General features: G+C 40.3%; 1 protein-coding gene across 1 annotated transcript; it reads right to left on the bottom strand.

Annotated features, from left to right (window-relative positions):
- Window positions 1-1,202: 1,202 nt before the first annotated feature.
- Window positions 1,203-25,203, bottom strand: OIT3 (oncoprotein induced transcript 3). Its single transcript, XM_030862569.2, has 9 exons — window positions 25,143-25,203; window positions 20,935-21,309; window positions 20,034-20,141; window positions 15,166-15,288; window positions 11,667-11,789; window positions 9,901-10,061; window positions 7,875-8,290; window positions 2,806-2,905; window positions 1,203-1,376 (listed from the first exon to the last, which is right to left on the bottom strand). The coding sequence occupies exons 1-9, from the start codon at window positions 25,201-25,203 to the stop codon at window positions 1,203-1,205; spliced, it is 1,641 nt and encodes a 546-aa protein (XP_030718429.1).
- Window positions 25,204-26,380: the final 1,177 nt, after the last annotated feature.

Genomic DNA, 26,380 nt, shown 5'->3' on the forward strand with positions numbered 1-26,380 from the left:
CACTAAAGTCAGGGACTGACAAATGAAGGCCCATGGGCCAGATCAGGCCCAACCCCTGTTTTGGTAAAGTTTTACTGGAACGCAGCCAGGCTCACATTTGTTTACGGCTGTTCCTGTGCTAGGACAACAGAGTAGTTGTGACAGGGCCTGTATGGCCCAGGAAGCCTAAACTAGTTACCCTTTGGCCCTTTACAGAAAAAGTTTGCCAATCTTCGATCTACATCATTTTCTCCTTTCCCTTCCTTTTGTTAATTATTTCACTGGTTCCAATACGAAGTGTTCATTGCAGTTGTTTCTAAAAAAAAAAAGAAGAAGAAAAACTGTTTTCTGATCTCACGTAAAGCCATAAAATGAATTGGCATATTAAGAAAGCAGATTTAACTGCAGATAACATTAATCTTTGTGGTTTAGGATATTTATCTCAATAAAATTTATTAAGCACCTACAAAATAGAGTACGGTATAGTTTTATACCCTTTTCTATTGTCTTATCAATCTGAGGGCATAGAATGCCAAATAACAGGGCATATGGTACCACATTTTAATTCTGTCTACAGTTCAGTCATTGAACCACTTAAATGCAAATTAGTGAATTTATTAACATTTATTAATTGAAAATAGTTTATTTAGGACAGCATAAAAACCTCAGAGGAAAATATTGTTCAGGAGAAAATCCAAATAGTATTTTTTTAGTACACACTTACAGTGATAAACTTCCAAATCCCCTATAACTACTCTGTCTTTGAATGGAAATTTCAGGGTATAATTATTTTTTACATATTTAAGGAGTCAGTGGGTATTTAAGTCATAATTTCAAGCAACTATTTAATTTTTTTAAGTTCCTAATTTGAAATACTATACCCAACTTCTGATTTTAGTCAGGCTACTGCATCCAACACTAGGTGTTTTATTGCAGGAAAGAAATGGGGGGCATGGGGTCAGCTGCTTTCTTGGTGCACAGCGCAGCTTTCCACATTAGGAAGATGAAGCCCCACCTGGGACAGGTTGGTCAGCAGTGAGGTGATCTTTCCCGACACAGTGGGCTAGAGTCAGAGTGAGTCAGTTCTGGGAGTTTGTCTAAACCCACAGTATAAGGTTTAAAGCAGCGCTGTGTTCTAGGGTGTCGGCTGATGTTCTCAGAGGGCGAGGGGAGAATTCCAAGGAGATAGGCAGCCAGAAGTAGGACTCGGGTGGTGGGTTGTCCTAGTCCTCCCAGTCGATGCTGATGGGGCCGCCTGTCAACATCTGGCTCTCTGGACCACTGTCATTCTCTCCTCCTACTGCCTGACGACGCATTCGCCGGTGGCAGCCCTGGGCACAGCGGGAACGCTCATCCAGCATCCCGCAGACAAGGACCCGGCAGTGCAGGAACACTTCCTAGAAAGATCATAATGATAATGAACAAAAAGAGTGAGAAAAGCTGCCACTTGGGAGCTGCTTACTAGGAGCCAGACACAATACCAGACGTTACATAGGTATTATCTCATTTCATCTAAACAACCACCCTTTGAGGTAGATATCGTCATCCCCATTTTACAGATGAGGAAACTGAGACTTAGGAGGTTAACGAACTTGCCCATATTCACACATTTAGTAACGTGGCAAACACACTGAGTCCTGTGGGTGATTTAAAACCCTACATCCATAACTTCTGCCTTTGTGCAGGGACACAAGAGACCTCTGTGAAGACATCTAATAACGTTAACATCTTGGTTCTTCACATCAAGGTCTGGGCATAACATGGGCTCCCATGCATTTCTGTGTAAAATAACAAGTTCTTTCTCCAAGCTTCTTCCTATAAGTAACTTCCCCATGCATGCTGCCTAGCTGAGGAGGAAGATCAGGGTTAGTCATCATGGTTAACAATTGTTCTAGAACAGTGATGTAGCTGGACAGGACATAAATCCACTTAAATGCAGTATGGAAAAGACTGTTGGTCTCTTAAACTTCCTTTTGTTTATGTGTTTCAACAACTCTACTAAAACAAAAATCAAAAACCTTCTACCTTACAGAGTATACAAAGCCTCTTACAACCTCTATTCATGTATATACATTAAAAAAAAACTGTATCACATTCAATTTGCATGTAAATTTTTATGACAATAGTTTTTTCATATCTCCTTTTTCTATATTTCATTCTGCATTAACTGCTTAATATTGCATTAATTGATACACTGTTTGGTTTAAGCAACACCTCTCTCATAACAGTGCTCTATAAACACATTCAACAAGTCATGTTTTACTTTTTGTTTTTGAGAAGCTGTCAGAATTGAAATTTTTAGATGATCATAATTTTATGGTTATTACACATTGTCAGACCACTTTCCAGAAAGTATACCAATTTATACTGCCACTGTATACATCTCCCTATAGCCTTGCAAGTTGGGATTTATAATTTTTATAAATTTAATATGTATAAAATAGTCTTATAATAATTATTTTAATTGGCACGTAAGTACTATTTTCACTGAACATTTCACTATTTGTCTTTTCTGCAAATATTCTGTCCATATACTTTGCCACGTGACCACTACACAGGCTTTTTCAACCACATCTGCTCACGAGGATTTTATATTATAATCACATAGTACTTTCTTTGAACAAGCCCAGTTATTTTACTGGGTGGGGGGCAGATAATTGTGACATTCATGGAGGCGTTAACCTTCTAGATGCCAGTTTTATAGTATTTTTCATAGAGGTGATGCAGATCCTAACTGTGGGCTTGTAGAATGTGAACAAACTGGGACACCATGAAGGAAGGCTGGGGAGGAGAGGTACCTTTACAAGGTAAAGATGTTCAGCTCACCTTGTGGTCTTTGCCCACAAACTTGAAGACAGGGACCTGGAAGTGCTTTGCGAGGTGATCCCGTGATGTGTACTGCTTTACTGAGTCATCTGAAACACAGCTGGAAGTAGGGCAGAATAGCACGTAAGACTTGATTGTTTAAACAGAGGTGGAAAAACAATCCAGTCCAACGTGTTTGGTCCAAGGAGAGGCAAACTGGGTGGAGGAGGCTGGGCTGCACTCAAGATTTTTGAGAATGAAAGAAAAATGAAATCCCTTCCCTGTGAAGGCATCTTCAGACACAGGCCTGCTCATTAACGCTGTTGGTCCCGTCTCTCATTCTCTGTACCCACAAACTGGGCACAAGGACCTCCTGTTAAGTCATTGTATTGAAGTATTAGCAACAGCAGCAATATTTGTTTCAGAGATATCTTTTGAAATCAAGGTATCTTTTTAAGGCTGTATTTTAATTTGTAATATATTGCAGGAATTCTGCATTTACGTACTTTATTATTGATTTGAGAAGGCTTTTCTTTAACTAGATTTCACTGTATTTATGGACACTCGCCCCTGAAGGGGATCCAAAGGTGAGCAAACCCCAATTTGTACAACAAAGAGCTGAAGAAAGATGTCAGTTTCTTAGAGAATAACTGGATCTATTGGGAAAAATCATTCACCTCCAAAATGTTTTAATTCCTCTTTTCCCAGATTTAATGCTAAATTTTAGTTTGATAGGGCTTTGGGGTTTTAATCTCAGGTCTACCACTTAAAGTGAAACTCCTAGGCTCGCCTCAGGATTAGTTGAGGGTAAAGAGGGGTTAGTGACGCTCCACTTTGAGGCGACGGTTTAGTATTGATGAACCATTTCTCCTAAAGGCCAGGGCTCACACATGTATTATGTTTTCCATTCTGAATTCAAAAGGAACTTTTTTCCTGACTGTTTTCCTTTTATGGATACTTAATAGTTCCCATCTACCAGGCCAGTAAAAAGGTGGGATCAGATATAAAAGCCTATAAAAGTTGATACCTGCTCCACATGCTTACAGACCGCTTTCTAGTTCATTGGTAATTGCTGTTTCAGGGCAGTTGAAAAATCCAATAAAATTATTTAAAAATAAGACATCTTGACTTGTATTACCACTACTACCTTATTCCCCTAAACTGAAGAGGATCTAAACATATAATGTGGTTTCTGTTATTTCCTGTATTTATGTACGGATTTTCATTTTCCTGAGGTTAAATGAATTTATACCATCTTCTGATTATGTTCTCTAATAAATAGCTAATGCATACCTAATCTGTGTGACACACTCTGCTGGGGGCTGCACAGGAGATAGAGATGAACAATATGGTCTGTGACGTCAGGGAGCTTAAAGCCCAGTACCTATGATAACAATAGTAACGTGATATTAAAATGGCACTTTTCATGTGAATGCCTCAGCATTTTCAATTTATCTTTACCTAAAAATACTACTTTTAAAAAATTGAAGTATAGTTGATTTACAGTGTTGTGTTAGTTTCTGGTTATACATATATATTCTTTTTCGTATTCTTTTCCATTATAGGTTATTACAAGACAGTGAATATAGTTCCCTGTGCTATACAGTAGGACCTTGAAGTTTTATATATAGTAGTTTGTACTATATATATATTATATATATAGTACTATATATATATTTTATATATAGTAGTTTGTATCTGTTAATCCCAAACTCCTAACTTTTCCCTCCATTTCCCCTTCGGTAACCATAAGTTTGTTTTCTCTGTCTGTGAGTCTGTTTTTGTTTTGTAAATAAGTTCATTTCTATCCTATTTCAGATTCCACATATAAGTGATATCATATGAGATGTGTCTTTCTCTGTCTGACTTATTTCACCTAGTATGATAATCTCTAGGTCCATCCATGTTGCTGCAAATGGCATTATTTCATTCTTTACTATAGCTAAGTAGTAAAAATACGATTTTTTTTTAAAGAGAAGATGTGGCAGAAAGAGTTACAGGGCAACACATTACGGAATAGAACCCAAGACAAATTCTGGCTCTTGATTTGGTGTTTGCTGTGATTAGACAATGCTAGTTCATCAACTCCAAGTTCATGTGCTAAAAGAAAGTAACAATGGTATAGGAAAATCCAAAATAACTGATTACCCAAAAGTTGTCCAATATTTGACTTTGGAATTCAATGTTTCTTTTTTTGGAGATAAACTTTCTAATTCTACTTTGCTTAGGTTTGCATTAAATTATTTTGCATTCTCAGAGCATATGCCAACCAAACTAGAGGGAAGTGAATCAGATGTGTTAAATATCAGCCTGAATTAAATTTAAGCTGAGGACAGTGAATAATCAAATAGTTTACAAATATAAGTAAACTGCACTATGTTTATTTTAGGGCTCTGAACTAGCCCCAGATTAGTATTATGATAAATACTCATTCAATAGTTCATTAGACAAATATTTAATGACTTTTACTGTAGGCAAGGCATTGAGGAGGAAGAAGGAAGGAAGATATCTAGTTCAGGTCAGAAGGAATCAGGGAAGGCTTCATGGAGGAAAGAAATCCCAATGTGTCTCAAAGGACCAGTAAGAATCAGACAGGAAGAAAAAGGGAAGAAGATTTCAGGCAGTGGAAACAGCAGGTGCAGAGTCAGGCGGGTGTAAGGAACAACAGAATTTGGGAATTGCCCATGGTTCCCTTTGGCAGGAGCAGAAACTGGAGAAGGTAGAGGTCAGAGGGCGAGGAAGAGCAAGCCAAGCTGAGAGTTGGATTTTATCTTGAAGGATTATCTCAAATGCACCATTATTGTCCTAGCCAATATTGTATTATACAATATTGCACCGGAAATGGGACTGTTTTCCTGTGAATAGTGGAAACAGGCCCACACAGCAGTGTTTTTGAGTTCTGTCTATGCTTTTTAACAATTTTAACATCTTCCATAGCATTTTGTTGTTGTTTTGTGTGTGCTAACGGCTGGAAAATTAAATAGCACAGCTTCTTCTTAGAACTGTCTAAAATAAAAATATATAGTCAGTCCTAACTGAGGGTCTGAATAACAAGCTTTATTGAGATTGCAGGTTACATGTTTTCCCAGTAAATGAGTTAAGACTATACGTTTATGTTTGCAAAAAGTAAATACGAGGGGCAGGAGAAAACTTGGGGTAAGAGAAATATTCACTGTCTTGATTGTAGTGATAGCTTCACCAGGGTGTATACCTCAGAACTTATCAAACTGTACACTTTAAATATGTACACCTACTGTATGCAAATAGCACTGCAATAAAGCTGTAAAAAAATTTGAAAGGAACCCAAATCCATTCTCCCCCAAAAGTAAATCCATTTCCTAATCTACTTAGCACTAATTATGTGACTTAAAAAAAGACATAAAAATTGATGCTTCTACGTTTCATTTTAAAACTTTGTGGAGAACCCTTTAAGATGGCAAGAAATCTAAAGGGCTTCAGCCCTCTATGAGACCTACTCTTAGCCATCCAAAGCAGCTCAGAGCGATGTATTTTCCAGATTCTGAAAACAAGCTAAGGAGGCTACAGGAATCTGAAACTAGAAGTACTCCTGCTGATAAACAGTTAAATTTACCAACCAAAGGAAATCAAGAGGCATCAAAATGTTTTCAGCAGGGATCTGACTATACATATAATATTTTTTCTTTTGGCTGGATACCCAGGGCTCTGTGGAGCTGAGACTTGAGAGCTGGGATTTAGGAGGCTGTTAGAAAGCGTTTTATCTGTCCGGGTGACAGATAATGAGAGCTGGAATTAGGGCAATAAGAGTGGAGAACCAGGTTGGAGTATTGCTACTTTTAGAAAGGCTTCTCAGTTGATCCTAATGTGCATCAAGGGTTGAAAATCATTGTGCAGGAGATCGATAGCAGCAGGTGAAGCTTGCCTGTGGTGAGAGATCTGAGGAGCTAAAAGCAAGGGAGAAATTTCAGAGTCTACCAGGCCAATTAGCAAAGGGCATGAACCGGGGCACACCTATGGTGCTCTGACTAGACTATTTGCCTTTTCTTAAGCTGCAGGTCCTGATCTGCCTGAGATGTGTCCCATCTGACATTGAGGATGAGGAAGAAACTGATGAGATACTACTATGAGTTTGGGATGTGAGTGTAATTTTCCTGGGAATGTAAGGAGTGGGTGTGGTAACTGCAGCCTTCCAATGATACACGGAGACAAGCAAAGTTCTCAATCCAAGCATCCTCAGGGAATACGGAAATCTCCTTTGTATAAAACAAGCAAACAGAAACGAACTTCACCTGATCTTTCTTCTCCTAAAACTGACCAAGTGTTTCTTCTCTCTCCTTCACTACCAAACTTCTTAAAAGAGGGGCCTGGGGCTTCCCTGGTGGCGCAGTGGTTGAGGGTCCGCCTGCCGATGCAGGGGACACGGGTTCGTGACCCGGTCCGGGAAGATCCCACATGCCGCGGAGCGACTGGGCCCGTGAGCCATGGCCGCTGAGCCTGCGCATCCGGAGCCTGTGCTCCGCAACGGGAGAGGCCACAACAGTGAGAGGCCCGCGTATCGCAAAAAAAAAAAAAAAAAAAGAGGGGCCTGCATTTGCTGCTCCCACTTCCTAACCCTCTTGCATTTCTCAGCCCCCACTTGCCACCCATGCTCTACAATCTCTCTGGACAGGTTAATCCTATAGTTTTGACTATAAACAGGGGAGATTCTCTGTCCTTTGTCTCTAGTCTTGACCTTGTTCCTGGGTCTGACACGCATTTCCAACTGCCCACTGAACTTCTCTGCCTTAGTATCCTGCAGGTATTTACAATACAATATTATTACTTGGAATTATCATATTCAATATTTTCACAGCAAATCTGCTTCTCCACCTGTGTCCTTTTATCTTGGTTAAGGGCATCCAGTCAGTCACACGAGCTAGACCCCTTGGAGTCATTTTGGACTCCCCTCTCCTTCACCAGTTTTTACCACCAAAATGCGCACAAACGGTTTCTGAACTAATTAAGAGCTGGTGAGAGTGCTGCGGTGGTTTTAAGAAATGACTGAGTTTGCTCTCGTGCCCAGAGGTCGGATGTAAACTGGGGCTAACCCATCGTCCAAGCAGCCTACTTACCCATCCCGGATGAGGTAGTATTTCAGGATCTCGTCGATCTTGGACGTAGGGGTGGCAAAGCAGCTCTCTACCAGGCTCTCTAAGCCATTCACGTGCACCAGGGGCTCAATGCCAAAGTAGAGGGAGTCTCGCAGCTTGAGGGTGGGCAGAGCTTCCCGGTAGGGCTCTTCGAACTCATGGTCCTTGAAGATCTCCAGAGTGAAAGGGAATATTCCGTGACTGCGGCTCATGATTTCCAGCGGGGTGTTGCGAAGGTTGGGAACGTAGCCTTCGGAAATGGTGTACAGGCGCGGGAACTCACATGTCACAGGGATCAGCAGTTTGCTGGTTCGGATGATGATGTCCCCGCTGCTCCCTGGCGTCTGCTTGGGTAGACCTGTCACAAGGTTGCTAGCCACGATTTTGTCGTTCACCACCTGAGCCAGGCCAGGGCCAGGAGAGGAGAGTCTATGTTTATTTCCACAGAGCACCTCAGCCCCCGCCCCACGCCCACCGTAACGTTCTCCAAATTTCTTTTTACATCAAAGCACATGAGAGGTTTCGTTGCTGAAGCCTGAGGCTTCTTTTTTCTTAATTGCTTCTCCTCCTTTTAGCAAGATATTTTGACTGTTAAAGAGTTTTACATACCACTTCATAGTCAACCCACACATTCTTTTGGAGTATTAGTCATAAAAACCTGAGCTATGCAGAATCAGCCAATTCAAAGCTCTGATATTTTAGAAAAGAACAGCTTCTGTACATTATTCGTTTTCTGGAATCCTAGACCTGGTGATGGGGCTGCAGCATGACATTGTGCTGAGCTCAACCCCACGCAGACTTCAGCTGTCGCGTTTACCCAGATGATTTTTCAGTTCTTCATCTCCAGCCTTGTCTGCTCTCCTGTGTGCCAGAAACCCCTGGCTCATCGTAGGGCATTTCCATTTGATTATCCACAGATACAACAAACACAATTTGCCTAAAGCGGGAACTTCTCCTCATATATCGCCCCCATGTCTCACCCCAAATCTCATTAGCTCTCTGCTTTTCTCTAAGTTGGATTCAATAAGTAAGTATTTATTTCATTGCAAGGGCCTCTACACTTATCTCCTGGGTCCAGGTCCTCTTTTTTCTATCCATCTTGCCCACTTCTGATTTCATTATGACAGTGCCTGCTTAATCCCATTCCTATGGGAAAAAGCCCAAACGTCTCACCCCAGCACACAAAGCAGATGTCTGGAAGCATAGTCTCCCCCCATCTATTTTTCCAGTCTCCTTTTCCAGTCAGGCTGTGTTGCCCATTCACTCAGCTTAAGCCTCAAGAATTCCCATGTCTGAGACTGGCTCACTTGTTTCCCATCTGAAATGCCCTTTCCTTTCGTCTCCGCCTGTATAAACCACACACATGCTTCCACCCCAATTCAAGTCCCACTTGTCGTGACTGTTCCATTGTTTGTCCCTTTCTGGACTCCTATACCACCCGTCAACTGTATCACTGTCTCTTATTTATAATTTGTGTGTGTTTTCATCTCAATACTACTGTGGATATTCCTAAAAGTCAGGAATCTTATTTCACATATCCCTCAGGCTCCCAGCACAGGGCTGTGCACAGATTCTTGCAGGAAAGTACAAACCTTTTACCTCTAACTGGTTCAATCCCTGAACTCATTTACTACCTCATAAATGAACCATCATCTATATCAGTCACTATCTTCAAGTATAATAATTGGTCAGAGGAGACATAGCCAGCCTCCGGGTACTGGTGCTGATGCACTCAGAAAAATGTCTGCACATATTGGAGAGATGGTACCATTTGAGAACAGAAAGAGCAGAATTCTTTTTAAGCCACTGTCCTCCCAGTGTCGGGACCACAGCACAGCAGATGCTCAATAACACATTTGTTAAATGAATGGTATATGATTTTTTTAACTCCATTCTTTTATGTGGAAATATTTCATCTATGACGCAAGCCACACTGCACACCTCTGTCAACAACTTCCCAAATAACTGGATTTGGTCATTCCCCAAGGGTCCTTCAGGAAGAACCTACATCGACCACTGTGCCACATGTCTTGAGGGAGAAGAGGATGTTGACGTGGGTGCCATTGGACACGCCTCGGCAGGAGGTGTTGGTTAGGAAGAGCTCCAGACCGCCAACCAGGTCCCTGGGGATGCTCACTTCAATGGTGTTCGATTTGCAGAACACGGGGACTGTGGGGACAGGAACTGCTGTTAGAACCGGAAAAGTGGGACTGGGAGAAGGGAAGGAGGATTCTAGGAGAAATAACTTCTCCCTTCCACACCTTGAACTTTTTGTTCTATCCTCAAGGAAACCTCTGAGGCTCAAAACAAATTGGTGAATAAAACCTGGACTCCTAACTCCCAAGGTTGTGGTCAAATAATGCTCCTCAAATACTATATTGTTTCCCAAATGAGAAAATACTGTATCAAAATTTCAATCCAACAAACATTTATTTCAAAGTGTGTCTAGCATAACTCCATGCGCTGAAACACCTAAAGGATGAACTTTTAGCACAAACACAATTTATTGGCAATACAGAAAAAGCACTGCTTTGATATAGGCTTAAATTACATAACGCTACCACTTTGACTTTCCCATTAATTACTGCCCCATAAAACAGAGGTAATAAAAACAGCGTTAGCGCACTTGGGGAAGAGTTCTAAATTGTCCTTGCATTGCTCAATAAACCATAAACTATAAAATTCACTTTAATTTAATATAAAAAGATTGCTCTTCCTTAGCATTCACTCCTCTAGACTGTACAAATACTCTAAAATGAGTACAAAGGGTACTGTCAGACAATATGTGAGGGCAATATCAGTATGTGAGGGCATATCACAGCAACGGCTTAGTATAAAGAAGTCACATATAGGTGCTCATTAAATACTTGATGGATGAGTGAATTAATTTTCTGGACATAAATAACTAGATTTCCAGAAAATAGTTCTCAGAGGATTGTTGATGATCAGATTGTACGTGTAGGGGGAAGAATCAGTTCCCTAGGGCTTTCAACTTTTCATAAGCCAATTATCTGTTAGAAAAGAGAGGAATTCCACCTAAATTAAGTATTAGTTATACAACTAATAATAGAAATTAGAGAAAAAAATCAAAAGTAAAAAGCAAAGGAAACTATATGATCTAGCAATCCTGTTTTTGGGCATAGGTCCAAAAGAGTTGAAAGCAGGACCTCAAAGAGATATTTGCACACCCGTGTTCATAGCAGCATTATTGACAAGCAATCCAAATGTCCATCAATGGATGAATGGATAAACAAAATGTGGTATACCCATGCAGTGGAATAGCTTTATAAAGGGAAGGAATCCTGTCATATGCTGCAACATGGATGAACCTTGTAGACAATTTGCTAGGTGAAATTAAGTCAACCACAAAAAGACAAATACCGTAGGAGTCCACTTATATGAGGTACCTAAAGTAGTTGACTTCATGGAAACTGAAAGTAGAATGGTGGTTGCCAGGGGCTGGAGGGAGGAAGGAATGAGGGGTCCTTGTTTTAATGGGTATAGAGTTTCAGTTTCGCAAGATGAAAAAGTTCTGAAGATTCGTTGCACAAAATTGTGAATATATATAACATTGCTGAACTATACACTTAAAATTGGTTTAGATGGTAAATTTTATGTTATATTTTTTTACCACAATTTTTAAATGATTCCAGAGTGTACACATGCTGCTAAAAGAGGTGGTGTTCTAAAAGATGAGAATCTTGACACACTCGGTTGAGGAAGGCAGGGAGATTAAGAGGGAGGAATTAAGAGCAGAGGTTGAGCATGTACTACCTTGGCAAGTGTGGTTATCCTCAGACAGCACCAAGCCCCGGGGACATTCACACTGATAGCCCTTCTCAGACATAAGGCAAGAATGGCTGCAGCCGCCATTGTTATTGTGGCATCCTTCAATGTCTGCAATAAAAACCAAAAGAAAAGGGAATGATATTGTAGCCCTCTTCCCCAAGAACTCTGGTTCTTGGACTGGTACTTTGCATCAGGCATTGTACTTGACTTACCACAGTATCATTGGGGCCCAACTCAGTCACTGAGACATGATGTCCACAAAGAAGTTTATTAAATGTTAAAGCTACAAAGAGCAATCTTACAACACACATAGCTCTAACCATTTAAGCTGGTCATTTTGTAGAATGCCCTTCAATCCAGTTTTGTCTGTTTTTCTCATGGTTAGACTACAATTTTGGGGAGGAAGACCCAAAAGTCATTTCTTAATTTCTGTAACATTTAGTCCATCCAGTTTGAAATTTTATAGAGTATTATTGATGTAAAAGGGACTGACAGAATATAAATTCACCTAGAGCAGCTAAATGGATCAGAGTTAGTCAGAGCTATTACCAGTGGTTGGATCACCAGCCCCTCTCCTCAAATCTCTAGGAATAATAGCACTGGAGATATGTTTCTTGGGCTGACAGCACATTATAAAAATGAAACCTGGACAACACACTGAAAGATTCCACTCAGCTGAGCTCTTTGTGACATTCCTCTTATGACATAGTTTTTTTAAAGTTTTCTTTTTAAAAGTTTCACATTTTCAAAAAGCATACTCAATCAAATGTGCAAAAAGGAAAAATATTCAGTTGAAAAATGAAGAAACTACCACATAATGTCATAGTGAGGAAACATAATGACCTTTGTGGGCTCTGGATATGATCTTCTAGATCATGGGTCATCAAACTCTGGCCTGCTACATGTTGTTGTAAATAAAGTTTTATCGGCACACAGTCATACCCATTTATTTCCCTATTGTCTATGGGTGCTTTCTCATTACAAGGGCAGAGTTGAGTAGTTTCAACAGATTCCATATGGTCCGCGAAGCCTTAAATATCTACTATTGTGTTTATGCAGAAAAAGTTTGCTGGTCCCTGTTTTAGGGGTAAGATAATAAAAGGGAATGAGTTCAGGAATCCCCTGGTGGTCCAGTTGTTAGGACTCCACACTCTCACTGTCAAGGGCCTGGGTTCGATCCCTAGTTGGGGAAATAAGATCCTACGTGCCTCATGGCATGGCCAAAAAAAAAAAAAGGGAATGCTTTCAAATCATTTAAGATGTTCAAGGAAAGATATGAGCCAATTTCCAGTTATAGCTATTAGTCTCAGTTCATTAATAATAAAAATATTAGTCCTTAGTAAATTAACTTGAGATGATGTCAAATGAAAGGGTTGGATTAAATGTTCACTCAGGATATTTCCAGGTCTAAAACTGCAAAGCACAAAATAAACTGAAATTCTTATTTGGTTTAAAGGATTTTAAGTCTCTTCCAAGGACATACCAAAATGTTTAGAATGGCTATAACTGCAAGTGGGATTGTGGTCATTTTGGTTATCGTTCTTTTACTCCTTTGTATTTTCTTCTATGAACATAACTCTTTCATAATAAAACAAAACAATAAAAGTTACTTAAAAATTAAAAAGAGCTTTTTATTTTAAAAAAGAAGATATGCTAATCTAACAGACTAGCTAAAGAAACAAATATGTTTGGACTATCAATAAAATGTAAGTGTTTCCATAAAAGCAAATAAACAAAAAAAAAAAAACCAAAAAAAAAAAGCAGGATTTCAAATATGAATCTTAATCCTAAAGTGTAATTCATATTCAAATTTTATCTTCTGCTAAAATACTTTTCAGTTATGATTATTAGGTTTTAAAATTATATGAGGATTAACTTAATATTTCCAATGAAATACTCATGAGTAATTATAAATGTTCCTCATGGAACATTTCATTAATATTTAAATATGTAAAGATTATTGCATAAAATAAGATTTAAGGAGGATTCAGGACATCACTCTTACTCAATAAAATTTAAAGTACATTTAGTCTTTTTACAAGGGACAGTAATTTGATATCCTGGTTAATGGTCCCTGAGTTAATAATGCAAATTTTGTTGCATGAAATGAATTATGAGCACTAGCCATAATTTTTCCTTTTGGGGTAGTATTTTATTATTTTGAATATAACTAGAATAAAGTGAAATCGTAAGCAGTATTATAATCTGTTATGCCACAAATTCAATTACCCTCTGGGACAAATCATATGTCCTCTGTAAATAATGATAATTAAGCCATTTATCTCTTCATATAATCTGCAGAATTTTTTCCTTTTTTGGTCTCTCAACTCCCAATATCATGAGATTCAGACTTATTAAAGTGGAAGTGATGAAATTTTATTTGGGATAATTTGCAAGGGCCTTAGAGAAGGGACATTATCTAAGTTTCATGTCGTAATAGTAGACAATTTCCATTTCAATTATTTGACGTACATTACAAATTCTTTTTAGTACTTGATTATATGAAATGTATACAGCATTTCTACTATCAAAAATAGATAAGTTTAGGGCTTCCCTGGTGGCATAGTGGTTGAGAGTCTGCCTGCCGATGCAGGGGACACAGGTTCGTGCCCCGGTCCGGGAAGATCCCACATGCCACGGAGCGGCTGGGCCCGTGAGCCATGGCGGCTGAGCCTGCACGTCCAGAGCCTGTGCTCCGCAACGGGAGAGGCCACAACAGTGAGAGGCCTGTGTACCGCAAAAAAAAAAAAAAAAAAGATAAGTTTACTTATCTCTAAAAATGTATTAATCTCTAATAAATTCAAAGCATATGAGTAAAAAAAAAATGGCTTCATGTAAGCCAGTTTCCCAAACTTCCAAGATGGTAAGACTCACCTAGAAACTTGGTAAAAACACAAACTGTAAGGCCCCTCCCACCCCACTGAACCAGAGTTTCCAGGAGAGAGGCCTGGGAAAGGCCAGCTTTAAAGGCACCCAGGTGATTCTCAGCAGGGAAGTTTGAGAAACACTGCTGTAAACCATTTGTTATGCTACCTACCTCCATTATCTTGCTACTCCAGATGTGCTCCCTGGATATGCAGCACAGGTGTCACCTAGAAGTTATTTAGAAATGCAATACTTTCACCTGACCCCAGACCTACTGAATCAGAACCTGTATTTTAACAAGATCCCAGGTGATTCGTGGGCACATTAAAGTTTGAGAAACACGGAATACCCTATTTTTATACCACCAATTAAAATGCAGCTCTCTGCCTCTTGCAAAATGCAACAGCTCCCTTCTGCTAAAGCTTGGAGACAAAATCAACACTGCATTCTGTCTGCAACGCGAGCATCCTGCAATGATTCTCAGTGATGATGATTTGTGGTTTCTTTACACAGCCAGATTGTTACTCTCTTCTGACGTTGGCCAGTTTTATGAACATCAAAGAATAAGCCAATGGCTTACTGGGGGCTCTTGATGTGAATCCCTTCTTGCCCATCTCACCTTCACATGTCTTGCCATCACTTCTTAGCACACGGCCAACCCCACACTCACAGCGATATGAATTTTTGAGGTTTACACAGATCTCACTGCAGCCACCATTGTTTTGTTCACATTCATTTTCATCTGTAGAAGAGAGACCACACCATTTAGATACTGCTGAGCCATGCAACCTTTTCCCAAGCCCCTTAGCAGAAACTCCATATCTTTTCAGATCCTGTCCATAGACTTTCCACAAACCAACTCCAATATAATCAGTTTTATTAACCTGGTCTCCCCACCAAGTTATTTGTCCCTCTGCCCTCTGCTGGAGCGGAAGGCAGTTAGTTGATTGCTTGCCAGTTCCCTCCTCAGGGCAAAACTGTTGGGGAAATGAAGTCCCCTTTGGTATTTGGGTTCACCTGCTTTTTGTATTGGAGAGTCTCACTTTCTGCAATTCCTGAAGATTTGCTAAATAAATAAAACATAAATCAAACTGTGTTTTAAATGCATTAAAGGAATTTGCATTGCAGAGGATACGTTGGATAAAATTTTTTGCGAAGCAGTCTTCTTTAAAACATGAAGAACTGCCCTCAAATCTATTTTAAATATTGGAATATTCCCCCATTGTACTTAAGCAATGATTGCTAACATTTTTAAGAATCTGATGAAGGACATGGAGTCTTGCTATAAAAAGAATAAGCACAGTTGGCAACAAATGTCGATCCCCTTCCTTCTACAAACAAAAACAGGGGAGCTTGAGGAGTTAAATTTGCCATGGCTTGGATACAGGATATAAACCAGGGACTGGGGTTTAAACACCCACAAGGTGACAGGAGGCATGGCCTTGGGCCCACGAGAGGAGATGAGCTAGAACTGAAACCCTGCTCAAGTCTAGGACCCTGGAAAACGGATCTCCACAATGAAAGGGGGAGGAGAAGGACTCTGTTCCGAAGCCCAGGAAAGAAATAAGGAGCTCTCTGCCTGAGGCTCTAGGAAAGAGAAAAGCCTTCATAAACCCCAAGTAGGGCCCTGCCACGGTTGAAGTATGAACTCATAATTCCCACATGGCGTGGGGATCTTGAAACTGAGAAACTGATGTAAAGTTTGGCCTGGACTGGTGAAGCTTCTGTGACACAAGCAATCAAAAAACTCTCTGTAGTAAAAAAGAACTCCTCAAACCAGATAATAAGAGTGGAGGACCACAGAAAAACAATAACAACAGAAGGTGGTGTATCATAAAACATATGCAGGAGGAGATGATCCACTATGAGAAAGCTGACAAGATAACCAATGGGAGGCTCTGAACTGGAGAGAACAGAATAATCCAGAAAAATCCATAATACAAGGATTTAAAAGATTACTAAACAGATAAAAGTAAGGCCAGTAACCAAAATAAAATTGTGTAGGAAGACAAGGCAGAATTGAAACAAAACAAACATACAGAACTCGTAGAAATGAAAAATATAGTTGCTAAGATTAGATCCTTCATCAGGGCCCCTGCTGCCTGGACAGTGGATGGCTAGAGGTGCTAGCAGCCCTCCTGGGAGTGGCCACACTGGTGCTTGGGTTCACCCTCTGTCGAAAGTCTGGATTGTTTACCTGGAGACTGATTATTTTACCTGAGAGAGAAATACGCTTCTACTTACTGAAGCCATTGTTATCTGGGAGTTTATTGTCACTTACAGCCTTAGAAACTCTATGCCCCAGCAATTCCACTTTTATGGGTATACTCTAGAGAAAATCTCACACGTGAGGTAAGGTATCATTTTTATGTTAATTTTAAGAACACACAAAACAATGCTATATATTGCTATTGTTATGTTATATTATTATTGTTATTTATTACATAGATAATAAAAGCATAAAAACAGGGACCAGAAGGACACACACTAACTTCAAAACTGTGATTTTTACCCCTGAAGGGTGAGAGAGGTAAAAGAGATGGAGTGAGATGGCTTTATTTGTATCTGTAAAATTTTATTTTAAAAAAAGGAAGAGGGACTTCCCTGGTGGCGCAGTGGTTAAGAATCCACCTGCCAATGCAGGGGACACGGGTTCGAGCCCTGGTCCGGGAAGGCCCCACATGCCATGGAGCAACTAAGTCGTGCGCCATAACTACTGAGCCTGCGAGGCACAGCTACTGAAGCCCGCGTGCCTAGAGCCCACGCTTCACAACAAGAGAAGCCACCGCAATGAGAAGCCCATGCACCGCAGCGAAGAGTAGCCCCCGCTCGCCACAACTAGAGAAAGCCCACATGCAGCAATGAAGACCCAATGCAGCCAAAAATAAATAAATTAATTAAAAAAATTTTTTTTAATTCAAAAAGGAAGAAAAATTTAGCTATAAATCTGGGTACATGAGTGTCTGTTATATTATTTTCCTATACTCTTCTCTCTGCCTGAAAAAAATAATTTATAATAAATAATTAAAATTGTTATATATTTTTTAAAAAACTAAAGTAACATTGACACATGCACATAAACACAAAACTTTGCCTCTAATTTCAGGGAGTTCATGATGTCCCTGAAACCAACAGACAGACTCCAGGCAGGAACTGGGGGCTTTTCCCTATGTCCCGATAGGCAGAGATGTCCAAGATAAATTGTTAAGCAAGAGATGTGTATGGTGTGTATAATATGCAAGCTTTGGTTTAAAAAACGGCAACAAATAAATAAATATGTATATTTTTATTTTTATATCTGCCTGAAGAAACCCTGGAAGCATACGTAAGTAAATAATGTAAGAGTTTACTTGGGGGACTTCCCTGGTGGTCCAGTGGTAAAGAATCTACCTTCCAATGCAGGGGACGTGGGTTCGATCCCTGGTTAGGGAACTGAGATCCCACATGCTGTGGGGCAACTAAGCCTGCGCGCCAGAACTACTGAGCTCATGCGCCTCAACGAGAGAGCCCACGGGCCACCACAACTACAGAGCCCACGCACCCAGGAGCGCATGTGCCACAACTAGAGAGAAGCCCGTGTTCCACAACGAAAGATCCCGCGTGCTGCAGCTAAGACCCGACACAGCCAAAAAAATAAAGAAAAATAAAGAAATAAAATAAATATTTTAAAAAAAAAGAGTTTACTTGGGATGGAGTTGGAGGAGAGGGAAGTGGAGCAAATGGGGGACAGAGAGCTAGATATTTCACTGTATACCTTCATGCTGTTTAACTTGGGAGTCATTTAAATACATTACCTATTCAAAAGTTATATTAAAACAAAAGAAGAGATGAATGAACAACTCCTGCCTTAAGAGGAAGCCAAATATTTTCCAACAGACACGTGTGTGTGTGTGTGTGTGTGTGTGTGTGTGTGTGCAGTGTGAGGGGTTGGGGGGAATTGTAGGAACCATCGTCCCCCACACCCTGAACCTGTTTACATTAAATCACATAGTCAAAATCAACCAGGCAAGAGCCCTAACAACTGTTATGGGAGCGCCTAACCATGCTCCATGGGATGGCTAGTGGGGTTCATTAAAGAGACTGAGGAACAAAAGCTTTTCTAAAATAAGAACCCTTTGATATCCCTTTCATCCTGATGCCCTAACCCATCCTGATCTTGTTACTCTTCTTCTGGAGGAGGCAGCTGTGGGGTAGTCCTCCCCTTTCTCTCTAGACTTGTTTTAACTCTATTTGAGTCTGAATACAAAAAGCTTCATAACACTAAACAGAAAATAGATGATCTTCAGTCCTGGGTTTTTCAACTCTATTTTCTCCCTGCTGTAGACAACAGAACATGTATACAATTGGACAGCTCTGGATTTCCTACAAATAATCTGACTCCCCTTTCTTGCTACTCAGACAAACCAAAATTATATTAGTGAAGCTATAGGAGTATGTCCTTAGATAATTCTAGACCAAAGCTACCCAACAGAAATACAAAGCAAGACACACATGTAATGTAAAATTGCCTAGTAGTCACATTAAAAAATTTGTTAAAAGACATTGGTAAAATTAATCTTAATAATATATTTTAGGGACTTCCCTGTTGTCCAGTGGTAAAGAATCTGCCTTCCAATGCAGGGGATGCAGGTTCAATCCCTGGTTGGGGAACTAAGATCCCACACACTGTGGGGCAACTAAACCAGCGTGCCACAACTACTGAGCCCGCGTCCCTCAACAAGAGAGTCCTTGTGCCACAAACTACAGAGCCCACACACTCTGGAGCCTGTGCGCCACAACTAGAGAGAGAAAAACCTGCACACCACAACCAGAGAGAAGCCCGTGCGCCTCAATGAAAGATCCTGCATGCCACAACTGAAGATCCCATGTGCCTCAACGAAGATCCCACATGCCGCAACTAAGACCCAGTGCAGCCAAAAGATAATACATAAATAAATAAAATAAATTAAAAAATAGATTTCATTTTATCCAGTATGTCTAAAACATTTCATTTCAATATATAATCAATATTAAAATTATTGATATCTTTTTCTGAACTAATCTTCAAAATCTGGTGTGTATTTTATACTTATAGCATGTCTCAATTTGGATGATAAATTTTCATCAGAAATACTTGAGCTGTATTTTAGAGTCATAAAATTTACAGTTCACTCAAGTTGCCCCACACATTTTTAGTTTTCCAATGACTGAATCAAATACTAGCTTTTAAATTAAAATTAAGTAAAATTACAATTCAGTTTTTCAGTCACACAAGCCACAAAGCCACACATGGCTAGTGGCTAGCGTATTGGACAACGCAATCCCAGACTGTCCCGACACATGATAAAAATTTGGCTTGAGGCTTTAGTTATGAACTAAAAAGACAAACCCCATTCTGAGTTTTCAGAGACACAAACTGGAAAAATGATGGTGCTCTGAGTCAGGAAGAGTTTTTGATTTGTCCTTTACTCCTAATAGCCTGTTTCTACTGCAAGATGGGTTTCTTACCAAAGCATGTCTGTCTGTCGGGGCCTAGCACGGTTCCTGGAGAGCACGTGCACCCACTGGTATCCAGGCAGCTGCCGTGGCAGTCCTCATCACAGATGTCATAAAAATCTATGGAGGATAAAGAGGACCTTTCAGGAAGGGCGAGGACCAGAGGACACTCTCATCCATGAGAAAGCCTCATGAGTTCAATCATGGGGTATGAATTCCTAGCCAACATCAAGAGAATTCTCATTGATCAGCATTTATATAGCCCAATGGCAAGAGGTGCTGCCTAGGGACATGTTCTGTCATTGAGTTCAATGAGTCCCAACTTCAGATCCTTGGGTGACCATGGAGTTTCTGCAAATCTAAAACCTCACCAAACATGAGCTGTAGATTAAGTAAGCATTATGTCCTACTCTTCTATGCAGTCTATTTTTTAAATGTATACAGATTTTTATGGGATTAATAACATGAAAATTCACTTAAAAGTATTACTGATCTCAAGTGGCTTCTTCCCATTATACATCATTTAAAAAATCAGTGGGCACTAAGCACAATGCTACCGTATGGATGTCTGAAATATATATTGAGAAGGGGTCCTCCATGCTCAAAAAGGCTGGAAATCCACACTAAATAATCTAAGTCAACATTTCACTTTCTACTGCTCTGTTTGAATGGAGTGGAAGACAAAGTAAAACTGATCAAAGTCATAGCTCCTTTCCCTTTCTATTCTTCAGGAATTTTTCAGAAATCTGAGAACAGACCTCAGAAACCATGATCTGGAGGTATCCGTGGCCCTAAATCAACGTTCTTCAGGCTCTGAGATACTACCATAACCAAATTTCCTATGGTGTTTTTCTCTTCGATGCCATATGTGGCCTTGTGGGGGGAGGGAAAAGAGCCCAGGGAAGGTACTCACGACCACAGTAGACGTGAAAGCAGACGCTGGGCTTGGCCAGACGATACACATAGTAGCCTCCAGGGCAAGCCTTGACCTCCACCGTGGTGTTCCAGAGGCAGCAGTTCCCACTGAAGCTCGCACAGGCCTGGCGTTGCACAATGCCATCGCCTTCCAGAGGGTGGCTGCCATTGAGCCAGACAGGTGCATGGGTTCCGCAGTGGTTTTCTGGTATGCAGAAGGTGGGCATGGCATCCCCTGCCATGCCTGTGAAGCGGTACCACTCCCCATCCACATTGTTGTCACACAGAGGGGAACCTTGAGACTCATCAAATTGGTGGTCAGTGTTCCTCCATGGCTCATTCAGACTGATGTAAGCAGAACAAGGATCTAGGGCTGGGAATGAAAAGGACACCTCAGAGGCACCTTGTGATGTTTCAGATCACAGTGGCAATAGCCTGAGTCCACCTTCTTGGTCTTACATTCTGGCTTTTTAGTTCAAGAAAGAAATAATCTAAAGTCCCCAAAAGTAGCTGTTTAAGATTCCTCAAGTTGACGTAAACATATTTCATAAATGCCTTTTACATTTGAAAAATTATTTCAAATCTATTTAAGGTTTTGTGTTTGCATTGAACTAAACCTTTCATCCAGAGTAATCATCTGATAGGATAGTTGTTCAGACCAAGGGAGGTTATAGTCTCACTGAAATCTGCACTGGTCAGACTATATTTTGAGTACTGTGTTCACACCTGGAGGCTATATTTTATGAAAGTAATGGACAAACTTGATGTCCAGAGGAAGGTGATCAGATTTAGAAGGGAGCCTAACAATTATTTACTGGGGAAGAAGCTGAGAACTACTGTTTGGAGGAAAAAAAAACAAACCCTGAAGAATATGCATCAGTCTTCAAAAATCTGGAATGGCTTGTGAAAGAGGAATTAGCTTTCTGTTACAATGACAGGAACAAATTGTTACGGGGAAGTGCATTTCAGTTCAGCTATCTAGTAATGGAGAGGCTATATCATAGAGTGGTAAGCTCTTCATCTTTGGAAATTTTCAAAAAGTAGCTGGATGGTCATTTGTAAGCAAGATTTTGGATGGAATTTTGCATTAGCAGGCAGTTTGGCTTGATAATGAATGTGTAAAGCTCATTCCACCTTAGAAGGAATAGGCCTCTGGCATATGTCAGCTGCTTTGAAAAACACAGTATAGTGTCAAGTAATTATCAAAGATATTCTCCATGTGAATGTTGGTACATGTTCCATCACCTATTGAAAACACCATGAACTTTGTGTCTTCACAATTAGCCAGGGCATCACTGTCTAGAATATAGCAACATTTCAAGCATGCATTTTTAGTGCATAAATAACATGGACAAATACCTCATCAAAAACATTTTAATGACTGAATACACCAATATCCCCAGTTCACTGCTTCTTTCAATTTCAGGAGAACATTGAATTAACACAGGCAAATTGTTCTTACAAAGAATCTATAAAATCAAGAAATTCTAGAAAGGAGTCCTAGCCAGAGTACTATCCTTCTTAATGCATGTGAGGCTGACTTAATAGACATTGTAGGCAGGGAATTCATATTAAGGCTGAAATACTTTGTGGGCAGGAAATTCAGCTTCAGCAAATACTGCACAATAATTAAGTGTGGATAGGCCATGATCAAAAAATGTAAGTTGTCTAGAAAATATTTTGGGTTTTCCCAGTCTCCATTTCAATTTCAAGTTTAATCTCAAAACTTCAGTCACATGTAGAGGATGGTGTAGCCTAGTGCTAAGGTCCCCATTTAGAGTATAATAACCGTTTGGGACAAGAAATAAGTAGGATATTGCATATTCTGGAAGTAAGACTTCTGCAGAGTTACACGTGCCAGGAGCAACCCTCTCCTTACAATGTCCCTGCGGTTTCCTGACTGTGCCCTAGACCATGGTTTGACGTCCCTTGAGAGGAAGAAATGTCCTCATACAGACTCTCTACCCTCTGAAAAGGGAAAAATTCCCTTATCTGCTCTCCCAGCTGTGGTTCTCTTATGAAGACAGATTTCCAGGGCAATTTCACAGGTGATTATAAATTCATAGAAATATTTGGTTCATCTCCTTGGCTCTAATTTTATAAGAAATGGTTAAGTACTCAACTTTTAATAGCTTTTACAGAAATTCCTAAACCTCCCTCAATAACTATTTCATGATTTATAAAGTTTTTCCTTAAATTTAACTATCATTTCTTGTGCTATTTGTTGAACGTTTACTTCCTCTCTTGTTGTAGGTGATACATGCCACAAATAGGAGAAATTTACTATCTTCTGTAAACTAAATACATATTTTAAAAGTTACCCATACAATATTTCCTAACATTAAATAAACCCATTCCACTCATCCCCTTTAAAGGGAGTAATTTAATCCTTTAATAATCTGGCCGCTGGCGTTAATTCCTTTTTTCAGTCTCTCAATGTGGAGCCCGAATTCGGTATTATGCATGTTGCGTCCTGAATTACTGACGTATATATACACATGCACACATAATACATCCCTCAAATGAGAGAGCTTCAGAGAACAGCCCGGTGGGCAAAGTTCGAGTCAGGGGGCCCCAGCTGGCAGACAGCCGGTCAGCCTTTATTTACTAGGATGTTCGCTCGTCAGCCCGGACGTCCGTGCGCCCCCAGGGCCGGCACCTCGCCGTGGCCGAAAGCAGAGAGCAAACGTCAGCACCCCCGCCCTTTCGTCCCGGGTACCGGGACTCCCTGACCCTCCAGGTCCGAACCCCGGGCACCGCCCCTCGGATAGTCCGGATCGCCAGATTCTGGCCCTGCGCACTCGGGCCGGAAGCCCCTCCTCTCCTTCCTTCCCTCTCCCCCTTCGCTTCCCGCCTTCCGCCCTCCCCTCTTCTGCTTTTTTCTCACTTACCCTTTCCTCTCAGGCAACTGCACCCCCACCCAATCCCTAGCCCCCAAAGTTCTCCCTTTATCTTGTTTATGGCATTGAGTCAAACGTCCTAGAAGGGCTGGGAAAAAAATAATAAAATAAAAAAGATTTGGGAAAGGAGAAGGTGTCTGATGGGAGGGTACAGGAGGTACTAGAGGGAGGAGTAAGCCGGGGAAGAGAGTGGGGAGAAAGCGGGGAGGAAGTTGAGGGCAGGACCACTTTGACTCAAGCGACTCTTGGTTACTTACTGGTAGCAGATACAGGGTGATTAAACTTAGCTCAAACCTATCTTTAAGACTTTTTAAGACCAGTTTTAGATTTAGAGAATAATTGAGGAAATTGTACAAAAAGTTCCCATTTTCTGGCACCCAGTTTCCCCTGTTATGAAACCATCGTACACTAGTGTGGTATCTTTGCCACAATTAATGAACCAGTGTTGATACATTATTATTAACTCAAGTCCATAGTTTAGATTTCTTTAGTTTTTGCCTGTTTTTGTCTATTCTGGCATCCCATCCAGGATACCACATGACATTTAGTTTTACATGTCTCCTTAGGGTCTCAAGCCTATTTTTAATGTTTATTCTTAAAGGTACTAGAGCAAGGCCTTAGTTACCCGAAGAAATAGGGGCAATTAAACACTGAGATTCTCAGAGGTGCCAAGAAGGATGGTTCTTGCCATCTCACTCTCTCTTCTAGTTAAAACTTAAATTCTAATGGGAAAAGGAGAGAGACATTTGTTACTAAATGGAATTAAAACTTTGCTTTGTTGGCCAGTTTTGTATCAAGTCTGGAGGTACCAAGGGGGGAGACAGTTTAAGATTCACTCAATCTCTGCAAAAAGTCGTATTTTCAGATGTCAAGACTAAGAAGTCTGATTTATCCAGATCTGTGCCTTTAGGGGCACACTCAGTCCCTTGTATTAATGAAAGAAAAAACTCTATCCTCTGCTCTAAAAAAAATTTTTTTTCCCCTCTTAAAGCTGGGACTATACAAGTGCCTAGAATATAAAGAGGTTAGGATTCCTTTTACAGATACTCCAAGAAATATTTAGCTCATGGAAAGTTGTTTGGATTTGGCAGATCCATGGAAATTTTGGATGCCCAGGCAAAAGGCTAAACGGAACATGAAATGAAATTCTCTGAAAATATATCTCCACAGGTTTTCAATGACTTTTTTTCTCCTATTCTAGAACCAGTATTTAAGATACTGGAATCTTGCTCTTAATTACCTGTACATAACAGCAAATTCCTCCAACAAAAAGTACATCGTGTCAAGTACTTGACACAAGACTTACCCGTTGGTGACCCCAGTGTTACTGTGGTGAAAACGCAGGTGAAGAGCAGGAATTGAAGCATCCTTTTGGACCAGCCACCAGAGACAGACTGGAAAATTCTCTTAATTTCAGTCTTCCTTTGTCCGCTTCTTTTTCAAACACTTTTTAAAAAGGCCTCTAGGCTCTTGTGAAGAAGACTTTTCAGTACTGGCTGGGGCTTTATCAGAGGAAGAGGATGAGTGGGATAAGGTGTCCATTGCTCTGGCCTTGACCCCAGATAGAAGCACTGCTTTACACTGTCAACAGAGTTAGTTTATTGATATTTTTCTTCAGGGGAAAAAAAAGAAAAACCCTCACAATCCCTCATCCTCCTATTGTTTTTTTCTCAAGACTTCCCTGCAATGAGGCCTCCAGTATCTTATCCAGAAGGGAACTCTAAAAGAGGGACATCCCCTCACGTCAAAATCTTGTTTTGTGATTTCAAGGAACTGATTTCATGATATTGCAGCCATAGCATTGCAGATTACATGAGAATGGGATAAAGCCTAATTTTTGGAAATGATCTTTAGAAAATGTCTTGGTCAGGTGGTCAAGGAGTTTACAATAGCACACAAAAGAGTAGTATGGACAGGTGTGGAATGAGGACAATATTCTCTTGAAGCAAACATCCAAATCTGTTTCATTATGGTTTTTGGTATCAAAACTTCCTAAAGAAACAAGGTTCAAGTTGTGTTTGAGCAGCAGTATCTCATGTTTTCATAGTGCCTGTCTTCTCCAAATTTAAAATGGTTTAGTGTTATTTATTTCACTAATTCTCACAGTAAGATAGGGGTAGGGGCTTCAGATTAGGAACTATTCATTAAATTGACGACACTGAAAAGTAAGTGACAAAGTTTACTAGAGTTTCAGTTTTAGACAAGAGAGGGACAATGTAGGGTCCTGTATATGACATGTCACTAGACATAACCTTAGTAGTTACACGTTTGGAGTTTTCCAGCTTCCTGACATCCTACAGTGCGTAGAATGAGAATTGGCAAGCACTATTACTGAAGATAATGTGAAGGGGAAGGATAAAAAGAAGGGTAGAGAATAGGTTTTTGTTTGTTGTTTTTAAATATGATATTAAACAAGGATCCATGTGAAACCAAAATTTTTCTCTCCTAATCTTACCTTGACATGATGCTTTGGGCTTCTATTATTTCTAAACTTTCTTCATCTATGCTTCTTTTCCTAATAACAGAACTTCTAGTGCCTGGGAA

The sequence above is a fragment of the Globicephala melas genome, chromosome 16 (assembly GCF_963455315.2).
Source record: "Globicephala melas chromosome 16, mGloMel1.2, whole genome shotgun sequence".
In the NCBI taxonomy this organism is placed as follows: Eukaryota; Metazoa; Chordata; class Mammalia; order Artiodactyla; family Delphinidae; genus Globicephala; species Globicephala melas.